The following is an 11,318-nucleotide window of genomic DNA, read 5'->3' as shown; positions in this document are numbered from 1 at the left end:
GAATATGTTCATTATGGAAGTCTTCGTAAATATCTTCGTAAAAGTCGTATAGAGAATGAAGAAGCTTTCAGAAAGAATAAAGGAGTTGTCACAAATTTGAGTCAAGGACAACTACTCAATTTTGCACTTGGTGTGGCGAAGGCAATGAAACATGTGTCTGATTGTGGGGTAAGAATAGGTTTGCTGATGCTATTAACTTTTTTTTACGTTCAAACCTTATAAGTTGCCTTTAAAACCTGAATATACATGGAATCTTATTTGTTTGTTGGTATTTTTTATTTGTTTTACCTATGCCTAACAGTTATTGTATCTGTACTTTTGTAGGTAATCCATAGAGATTTAGCAGCAAGGAATGTCCTGGTAGGGAGAGGATTGACTGCTAAAGTAGCAGATTTTGGTATGTCTCGTGAAGAAGACATATATGTCCAAAAATCAAAAGTAAGTAAAAGAAGGTTTCCCTGTTTTTAATCTTTAACCCTTACCTTGCAAAACACTACCACCTGGATGCCTCTGGAGCAAGGGTGAGCAAATCTTAGGGCACCTACGAGCACATCACCCTGGCATGTCAAGGTTAATTGAATAGTAAGAAAGTGAAGGTTTTTTAATCTTGAATGACACAGAACTCAAATTCAGTAATGACATAGATGTGTGTTTCGCTGGACGACGTTAATCACGCAGAGCATACAGACATGCACACAAGGGCGGTTTGTCATCACGCTTGCTGTGCATCCGCGAAAAGGTATTGACGGCACTACCGAGCTTGGGGTAAACCAAAGAATAACAAGTATGAAGGAGTGTAGGTCTGTGGTTACAAATTTCATCATATCTCTTACATCCCATCTATTTGTCTGTAGACAAATAGGAGAGTATTTTTTTAAACTACCGTAGAAATCCGTCTACAAGCATATGAATACATGAATACAAAAGCCACCTAAGTCCATGCGAAGTTATTTTGAGAGAAAAACCCGTGTATCATTTTAATTCCTTCAGTTAGATTTACCTGGTCAATATGGTAAGTTTACGTGCAAATGAGTGGATTAACCTGTATTAGGTATGACGATTAGCATTTCAGGGACTTCGTGGGGTTCATTTTAAATTTTGGACTTAGGTGGTTTTTCGAATCATATACAAAGACAACAATGTTAGAATGAGATTACCACTAGTAAGATAATACAAAATAAAGCACACAGGTATGTATAATGTTGATAAGCATTCTGCCATGTAATATAAACCACACACTTTCCTTTATTAAACCCATTTTTGTTCAAAAGTCATTCTCTAGCAATGAATGTGTTACAAGTGGACTTTTATACATACTGGATTTCAATCAATGTGTTACCAGACTCAAATCATGGAATTGGGTGATTCTTTCATACATGCTATTTTTCACATGCCCAATAGACACAGAGGATGAATTTGAGTTGTTCTTTCATGCATATGACAGGCCTATGTATAGCAACAATTTCCCATGCTTAACTCAATTTGGCCAAAGTATGGACTTAGGTGGCTTTTGTATTCATATATTCATATATACCTCTACACGAGGTATTTTTTGACGAAAGAGACAAAGGCAAATACCCTCCACAAACACATTACAATAGATTGATCTTACAATAATACGTGTTTGTACAGTCGCCTATATCAGTAATATAGTTGTTCAAACTCCAAATAATGTTTTTCTGGAGAGTTTCTGCCTCTCGTCTCTTGCATTAAAAAACAACCCCGTTTAGAGGAATATATAATGCTTGTAGACAAGGTTTTACGGTATGTTTATTATAGCATATTACAACTCTAAGGAATATAAAGTTCGTTTTTTGCGATATTTTCAGCGACGTGTACCTATCAGATGGCTATCTATTGAATCACTGACACAGAAGATGTACACAACCAAAAGTGATGTGTAAGTATATTTAGGGAGAAATGATCGTGATGATTGATGATTGTCATGGTGGTGACGATGATGACAGCAATGAAGATGATGATTGTGACGCTGCTGGAGATGATGACAATGATGATGATGATGATGATGATGATGATGATGATGATGATGATGATGATGATGATGATGATGATGATGATGATGATGATGATGATGATGATGACGACGATGTTGATGATGATAAGTACAGAGAGGTGGTAAGTGAACATATTTGAATTATAGAGATTTATTCATTTCTTTTAATTCTTATTTTCTTTCTTTCTTTTCCAGGTGGTCATTTGGTATCTTGCTCTGGGAGATTGCTACTTTTGGTGAGTGTACACTAAAAGGCAACAGTTGAATCAGTCGTATATCTTAGTTGTCTACCAGCACAGGTCGTTCCCTCACCCCTTCTCCAATTCTGTTATGTTTTCATTTTAACGCTTGAGAGATACTTCAATTTATAACAACTAAAAATGTTAGGTTTGCTGATTGCTGTGTTCAATATTTGCTTGATAGTTACCTATTCATGAATATCAGCATAATTTTATAAGAATATGTATAATTATCTGAATTTAAGAGGGCAAACTGAAAAATAAAAAATAAATTACCAGTCAATTATTGATCGTTAAGACGCACTGAGGAGGAGTACGCTATGTAATCATGGCTAGTTGAGATTACTAGAGAACCAGTTGTGAACTCAGGTAGCGTAGGTGTAAAATTGTCGACTGGTAATCTTCCAAGCCTAATTTCCGCACGTGTTCTGTTTCTTTGCATTCTCTCAATGTATATGTGTCAGTTTGCCGGAATCTGATAAAGTCAATAAAACAGTTAGGGTTGGGCATGCGGTAACCACTTCTCAGATAGCGGGAGATGTTTTTAGTGTCTATGTCCGAATATGGCGTCCCACCTTTTCAAAAACATAAATAAGAATCACATAAATGATAACCCAAGGAGCACATTTAGTCAAAATGATTGAATCCAAATTTTAATTTCTGTGTTCTGAATTTGAAATGAGGCACCATGCTTCATCCTAAGAGGTGTAAATGACTAATGTAAGCCCCCAAAATTACGATTTTATTGACTTTATCAGATTCCGGCAAACTGACACATATACATTGAGAGAATGCAAAGAAACAGAACACGTGCGGAAATTAGGCTTGGAAGATTACCAGTCGACAATTTTACACCTACGCTACCTGAGTTCACAACTGGTTCTCTAGTAATCTCAACTAGCCATGATTACATAGCGTACTCCTCCTCAGTGCGTCTTAACGATCAATAATTGACTGGTAATTTATTTTTATTTTTCAGTTTGCCCTCTTAAATTCAGATAATTATACATATTCTTATAAAATTATGCTGATATTCATGAATAGGTAAATATCAAGCAAATATTGAACACAGCAATCAGCAAACCTAACATTTTTAGTTGTTATAAATTGAAGTATCTCTCAAGCGTTAAAATGAAAACATAACAGAATTGGAGATACGAATCAGTCGTATATCTTAGTTGTCTACCAGCACAGGTCGTTCCCTCACCCCTTCTCCAATTCTGTTATGTTTTCATTTTAACGCTTGAGAGATACTTCAATTTATAACAACTAAAAATGTTAGGTTTGCTGATTGCTGTGTTCAATATTTGCTTGATAGTTACCTATTCATGAATATCAGCATAATTTTATAAGAATATGTATAATTATCTGAATTTAAGAGGGCAAACTGAAAATAAAAATAAATTACCAGTCAATTATTGATCGTTAAGACGCACTGAGGAGGAGTACGCTATGTAATCATGGCTAGTTGAGATTACTAGAGAACCAGTTGTGAACTCAGGTAGCGTAGGTGTAAAATTGTCGACTGGTAATCTTCCAAGCCTAATTTCCGCACGTGTTCTGTTTCTTTGCATTCTCTCAATGTATATGTGTCAGTTTGCCGGAATCTGATAAAGTCAATAAAATCGTAATTTTGGGGGCTTACATTAGTCATTTACACCCTCTTAGGATGAAGCATGGTGCCTCATTTCAAATTCAGAACACAGAAATTAAAATTTGGATTCAATCATTTTGACTCAATGTGCTCCTTGGGTTATCATTTATGTGATTCTTATTTATGTTTTTGAAAAGGTGGGACACCATATTCGGACATTGACACTAAAAACATCTCCCGCTATCTGAGAAGTGGTTACCGCATGCCCAACCCCAATTGTGGAGAAGACATGTAAGTGCCGATTTGAACAAATAATGATTTTTTTTTATATAAAGTGCAATTGTGAACAAAAGCTCAACAGACAATGACATGGTTAAAGGCTATATTGCTCGGACAACATCATATCATTGGCAAGCAAATATTATGAGGACAATGAAAATGACTCTTTTTTTTGAAAAAATAAGTCGTTTAAAATTGATATTCCGCTGTAAGAGTCAAATCTAACGAGATAGATTTGACTCAGAAACTACTGTGATGTCATGAAATGAAGTGTGCCAGCTTTGAGAGAATGGACTGTCAACACTACTCTCAATGCGCAGAACGTATACTGTTTTTGTTATCAGAAAAAAACTCTGAATCAAGTATTACAAATTTGATGGTTTTTACACATATGGATAAATTCAGGCCGCATCTTTATTGTATATTAGTAAATTGTGATATTACATTATTCATTTGTATATCAACTTGATGAGAAATATTTTAGATCAATGTTACCATACGAGCTTTGAATTTGAGCATGACATATCCATATTGTATTTATTGTGCAAATAAACAATTTCAATGGCACGAAAAATAACCTTTTGTTGAACTTTCCCAATTTCTCGTGGTACAAGTTCCCGCATTATATACATAACTGGATATCAAAAGAGCTCATGCCGAGGGCTCATGTGTATGTAACTGCCCGTGAACATTTAGTCTTCATTTACTGTACGTCATCAGTCTCCTGCATTGAAATCAATTTCGCTTCGAACGGGGGAGGACCGTACGAGCAGTTTTACCAACACAATCTCTCTTTTTTCAGGAGAAATACGAATAAAAAATTGCAACAAGTGTCAACTTGTAATGTAATGATTATTCTCTTCGAATGGAGTTAAACTTGTTTTTGCAATAGATATACCCTTTAATGAAAAGATGTTATATGGATACAAATAGATAGCGCATTAAGATTAAGGCTGGTGACCAGATTAACAGCCTCATCCTCCCCATATATACCTCATAAAAAAAACATTTTGTTAGGGGGAAGCTCCTCAATCAAATTTAATGCCCAAAATATATTTGGTTTGGATGGTTTCAAGTGATATATTCAGATTCAGATTGTTTTATTTTCGCATAATCACAAATCTTCACAAATCTTCACATACAAATATATTTATAAACAAAATGACACAATGATTGCACATATAATTATTAGAAATCTTATAATTAACACATAACAACCACCACTGTGCCATTCAAAATGTGCATCCGCTATGCACTAACACATTTCTTGACCTTTTTAAATAACTTGAGACTGCCAGTGTGTGTAGAAGGGGATCATAAAACTTTGGAAGAAAATAACAGCCACCGTAGGTATTTGTTCCTTAGGAGGTTTTAGACATTCATGTACAAACTTCTGTCAATCATTTGTAATAGCCATTATGCCACTCGTTTTTTTCCCATCCAGGTATACGCTGATGTCATCATGCTGGCTGGAAGATCCAGATGCAAGGCCATCCTTTCAAGATATTGTCAATGTTCTGAATAGCATGGCAGAACAACGGCAGGTATGGCTGTTGCATGTTATACAAATATATACTGCCATGAGAGGTTCTGGTTAAAACTATGGGCCCGAGGTGATATCAATAGTACTATTGATCTCAGCGAGGGACCATAGTTTTAACCAGAACCTCGAATAAAGGCAGTATATATTTGTTTTATATCCTTCATTCATAGAGTTGTTGTTCATTGATCGGTTAAAAGATTATATGAAAACTCCACCATGCTTCGAGATAGGCCTAGGTAGGGCCTATGCACGGTAGGCCCGTTTAAGCGGTCCACTCTGTCATGTTCGTGTGTTAGTGGTTTTAAGCTTACTCATTGTCATTGTTTATTTGTTCAAGTTGTATTTTCTTTCCATTGTGCCTTCATAGACTTTTTGTTCATTGATTAGTTAAAAGATTTACATGTAAAAGGATTTACATGTAAACTCGGACGCCATCATGCATCGGGATAGGCCTCCGTACACACGGCACTACATGTAGGCCGGCTGCCTTAGCTTAGTCTCGCACTGTCAGTGTTTGTTTTAAGCTTACCATGTCAGTGTCGCTCTGAATCTGACTCTATGTTCGTATGAATACAGTAAATATTCCCGGGGTAAATATTCCTACGCTAAAACTGGTATGAAATTCAAATTAAACAGCTGAAATCGTGAATCTTCTTCGGCAGTAGCAGCCACCCCATCTTGAAAAATATTTCGCCATGTTCGTGTTGTCGTTTCTCGGCAGTAACAAAATATTCTCATAGTCAATGTCGACGTTCAATGTTATTATTATGCTTTATGGACTACGACGTGGGTATGCTGCTATCCGTAAATAGTAAATATCCAGAAGTACTATTTACGGCTTGGAGGTACTATTTACGGACGTAAATAGTACTTTTTTCCACTTCCTCACAGAATAGTGTGTTTATTTTTGATCACGTGACACACTTTTAACCAATCAATGAACACGAATCTATTAATGAAGGATATAATTTCGTATAACAAGTCAAAAATTGGTTACGAATTAAGGAGAATAATGAAGCACATTTGTTAAAAGTCATGAATTCAGAATGCATATACTGAAACTTTGTGCAAGTAACAAACACCAATTTGTGATCCAATTACCTAATTTAAAGGAGTATTTCGTGATCCTAGCATCCTCTTTTTATGGCATTTTCAGTTGATATCCACGAAAAAAGCCTATTCCCAAAATTTCAATTGATTCTGATTTTGCGTTTACGACTTATGCATGTATAATGTATTACACAGCTCCGTAGACAATGTGTTGTAATTTCTTTGTACCAGACCGTTATTCAAATTTCACGATATTTTTGCTATTTGCAAGAAATATTTTGTACACATGTAGCCAGAGGTTTCCAGTGGTATAAAAATCTCAACTTTTTTTTTTTTTTAGCAAGGGGGGAGGGAGATGATGCTGTGGATCACGAAATGCCCTGTGAAAATTAACACCTCAATTTCTAAACAATACATATAGCATGGTGTGACTGTGATGATATATGGTTTCTTTTATGTCACAATGCAAGAATCCAAAAGGTTATATACCACTTATAGGCCTGGACGGTGCGTGGAAATAAGAATAATTAACTATTTGTTTGTGTGGCATTTGAAAAGACTGCATTAAAATCACTGAAATTGAACAAAGTTATATAGCCAAAAAGAGGTTCATTTTGGGAATTGATGCTTCACTTCAAAATGGTATATTTTCTCTCATTATATTATATTTTTGTTGTAATATTACCAAAGTTCATCCGCACGGCATCGGTTTTTAGTAAATGATCGCCCTACCATATTGTAACTTTCAGCTTCGAGGGCGCACTGCCATGTTAAGGTGTTTACGGTCAACGTGGTCAAGCTATGTGGAGTTTTTGATCATTTGGCATCTAAATCATCCAGTTTCACCTTACATTGGTGGCGTTTAACTGTGAGAGTTCTGAATATGGGAAAATTCCGCCCGAAATGAGCAATTTTCCCTTTGAAAACCGTGTAATAGATAATAAAAAGTGTTTAACCAAATAGGGCCTTTATTAATTTTGTAATATCCAAGTAGTAGGTTTCTGCACAGATAGTGTTCCAATATCTGTGGTTTCATACACATCACTTAATCCAAAAAAGTTAATATTTTCAAACCATCAGAAAACTAACACTAACACTACCTAATGTTTAGCAGTCAAGTTAGCTCAATCGATAAGGCGTTCGACTATGGTGCGAGACGTTGCGGGTTCAAACCCTGGCGGTGCCTAGTACGCTCACGTGAAAAAATAGAGTTAGCTTGAAATTCCCCTGGACAAGGAACTTACTGCTAATTATCTCGTTGTAACCCGTACGAAACTCGGGGAGCTGATCCTGGTTGCGAAGGTTATTTGTGGAATGTCTAGGGTGTGCGCTCTTGAAGCTGCAAAGTCCCTGTGTTGTTGTTAATGGTTTATTGAATGATGTGGGTCCGTAGTGGTCAGCGACAACCTGTAAAGTGTGCTGAGGCTTGTGGATCAACGTCTTGTGCCTGTGCGTAGCGCACGATAAATCTCTGCGCATTTTTTTTTTGTGCGCATAACTTTTCTTGTAGATTCGGTGATTTGACAAAAGATTTCGTCTAATTTGTATTTTCTGTCTGTCGGCAGACATAAATTATAACACAGTGGCCTATGGGGTACTGTAATAAAATTCACTTCACGTAACTCGCAACTTCAATGCCTGAATCAACTGAAATTTTATAAATAAGCTGTTATCATGGATATATTCCATCCTTTAAAATAAGGATGCTTGAACCACAAGATGCTCCTTTAGCTCTGTTTAATTGCACTCTCAAAAGTTGTATAATATTTTGTAACATATTCGTAACTGGGTTTTTTTTTCAGATCTATTTGTCAACTCATTATTATGAGAATTTCAAGCATGCTGCAATCAGAAGTGACAAAGATGACAGATAAACAGTGACGGAACCAGAAATGTGTTTTGGTGGGTGGTGGTTGCAACTGCCAAAGTGAATTTCAGGAGGGGGCGGGGACAGCAATCGTACTTTTGAAATTGCAAAACTTGGGATTTATTGTCCTCAAAGAAGATTTTAACTAGGGGAGGGGAGGGGGAAGTCCACGATTGGCGGAATTGCCCCCATGCTACTACTGTAAATATCTAAGATAAATAAAAGGGCATTTCGTGATCCACAGCATCATCCCCAACTTCCCCCAAAAAAAAAAAAAAAAAGTGGTATAACATTTTTTATACCACTGGAAACCTCTGACTGCATAATGTTTATGTACGAAAAAAATTCTTGCAGATTAATTCGTTCAGCAAAAATATCTTGAATTTTGAATTACGTTCTGGTGCACCAGTACGAAACTACAACACATTGCTTATGGAGCAATGTAATACGCATAACCATGCATAACTCGCTAACGCAAAATCAGAATCAACTGAAATTTGTGGAATAAGCTTTTTTGTGGATATCTACTGATAAATGCCATAAAAAGGGGATGCTAGGATCACGAATATCCTTTAAGACTAAAGTAGTTTTTACTGATTATCAATCTGATATCCTAGAAAAAATGCAGGCCATACAGTAGAAATGTAAAGACTAATGTTGGAAATAGGTTCTTGAAGTTGACTGACAAACACTTTCCACGGGGGCATGTTCTTCACAAAGTTTTAAACAGAAACACGGTCAAAATCAGTTACAGCTGCATGCCAAACATGAAACCATCATAAAGGCGCATAATTCCCACGTCACCACTGCGCACGCAAATCAAGGTGTGCCCCAAAAAAACCTGCAACTGCAGAAATAAAGAATCATGCCCCCTTCGTGGGAAGTGTTTAGCCGAGACAATCATATACAAGGCTACTGTATCAACAGATGATACAGAAAAGGTGTACATATGCCTATCTGGTAGCACGTTCAAAGCCAGATACAATAATCACACAAACTCTTTTCGAAATAAGAAATACCAAAAAGAGACGGAGCTCTCCAAGTATATATGGGCATTAAAAACAAATAACCAAAACTTTTCAATTAAATGGGACATTGTGAAAAAATTAAACACAATAATGCGTGCATCGGGTATATGCAATTATGCTTTTCAGGAAAACTCGAAATATTGCAAATGAAAGAAAATCTAATCAATAAGAAATCCGAAATTGTTTCCGTTTGTCGCAATAGATACAAACCGCCCAGCAAATCAGTTGGCTGGTAACCGTCGTAGGCGTGAAACCTTGGGTACCAGCTCATAGCTGATCTGTGTATATTATATTTATTTAGGCTCTACAGAAATGTATCGAGCACTCTGAACTGTTGCAGATAACTTTTACAATTTTGTTTATGCTCCCATTTGGTTGAGCTCTCTTTATCTGCACCAGACGAATTACACAGCACGCAGCCATATGGATCTGTTCAGCATGAAATACTCAGGAAAAAACACCCCCTTACCATCGCATCGGGAATACACCAAGAAACTGTTGGAAAAAGTTGAAAGACCAATGTTGGAAATAGGTTCTTGAAGTTGATTGACAAACACTTTCCACGGGGGCATGTTCTTCACAAAGTTTTCAACAGAAACACGGTCAAAATCAGTTACAGCTGCATGCCAAACATGAAAACCATCATAAAGGCGCATAATTCCCACGTCACCACTGCGCACGGAAATCAGGGTGTGCCCCAAAAAAACCGGCAACTGCAGAAATAAAGAATCATGTCCCCTTCGTGGGAAGTGTTTAGCTGCTGCTGAGTCAATCATATACAAGGCTACTGTATCAATAGATGATACAAAAAAGGTGTACATGGGCCTATCTGGTAGCACGTTCAAGGCCAGATACAATAATCACACAAAATCTTTTCAAAATAAGAAATACCAAAAAGAGACGGAGCTCTCCAAGTATATATATATGGGCATTAAAAACAAATAACCAAAACTTTTCAATTAAATGGGACATTGTGAAAAAATCAAACACAATAATGCGTGAATCGGGTATAGGCCTATGCAATCTATGCCTCTCAGAAAAGCTCGAAATAATGCAAATGAAAGAAAATCTAGTCAATAAGAAATCCGAAATTGTTTCCACTTAAGGGGGTACTACACCCCTGGCCAATTTTGTGCCTATTTTGGCATTTTTCTCAAAAATTATAGCGCATTGGTGACAGGTAAGATATGTATATTACTATTAGGGGCAAGGACTACAACTACTGCACTGAAAATTCAGCAACTCAAGTCAAGTAGTTATTGATTTATTGATCAAATATTGGTTTTCCCTCATTTTTGACTGTAAACTCCACAACTGTTGTCTATGCTGAAATAAAATTTCCAGTGCAGTAGTTGTAGTCCTTGCCCCTATATACATATCTTACTTGTCACCAATACGCTATAATTTGTGAGAAACATGCAAAAATAGGCACAAAATTTGGCAGGGGTGTAGTACCCCCTTAAACTATATATAATATCATGCAATACCATGGTCAATATTACTTTTTACTAAGAATTGTAATCTGAAGAAAAATGTTATTTAATTTAGTTTATTTGCTGTACAAATAATATGTTTTTAAAATCAAGAATTATCTGCTGGTTTTTTACTTCTGCAGTCAATAGGGAACAACCTGTTTGTCCAAGGAGTCGGTAGTCCGGAAATGGTAAAGTTAACGTTTAGGGCACATTTTAAACCCATTAGCTA

The 11,318-nt window shown here is 36.4% G+C and overlaps 1 protein-coding gene across 1 annotated transcript; it reads left to right on the top strand.

The window, feature by feature from the left end:
- The first annotated feature begins 1,850 nt into the window (after positions 1–1,850).
- Positions 1,851–8,593, top strand: LOC140169279 (tyrosine-protein kinase receptor Tie-1-like). The gene is made up of 5 exons (XM_072192535.1): positions 1,851–1,900; positions 2,210–2,250; positions 4,045–4,138; positions 5,571–5,670; positions 8,522–8,593. Exons 1-5 carry the CDS (start codon positions 1,878–1,880, stop codon positions 8,591–8,593), a joined length of 330 nt encoding a protein of 109 aa, XP_072048636.1. The 5' UTR covers positions 1,851–1,877.
- Positions 8,594–11,318: the final 2,725 nt, after the last annotated feature.

The sequence above is a fragment of the Amphiura filiformis genome, chromosome 14 (assembly GCF_039555335.1).
Source record: "Amphiura filiformis chromosome 14, Afil_fr2py, whole genome shotgun sequence".
NCBI lineage: Eukaryota > Metazoa > Echinodermata > Ophiuroidea > Amphilepidida > Amphiuridae > Amphiura > Amphiura filiformis.
This window is presented reverse-complemented; position numbering and strand designations above follow the sequence as displayed.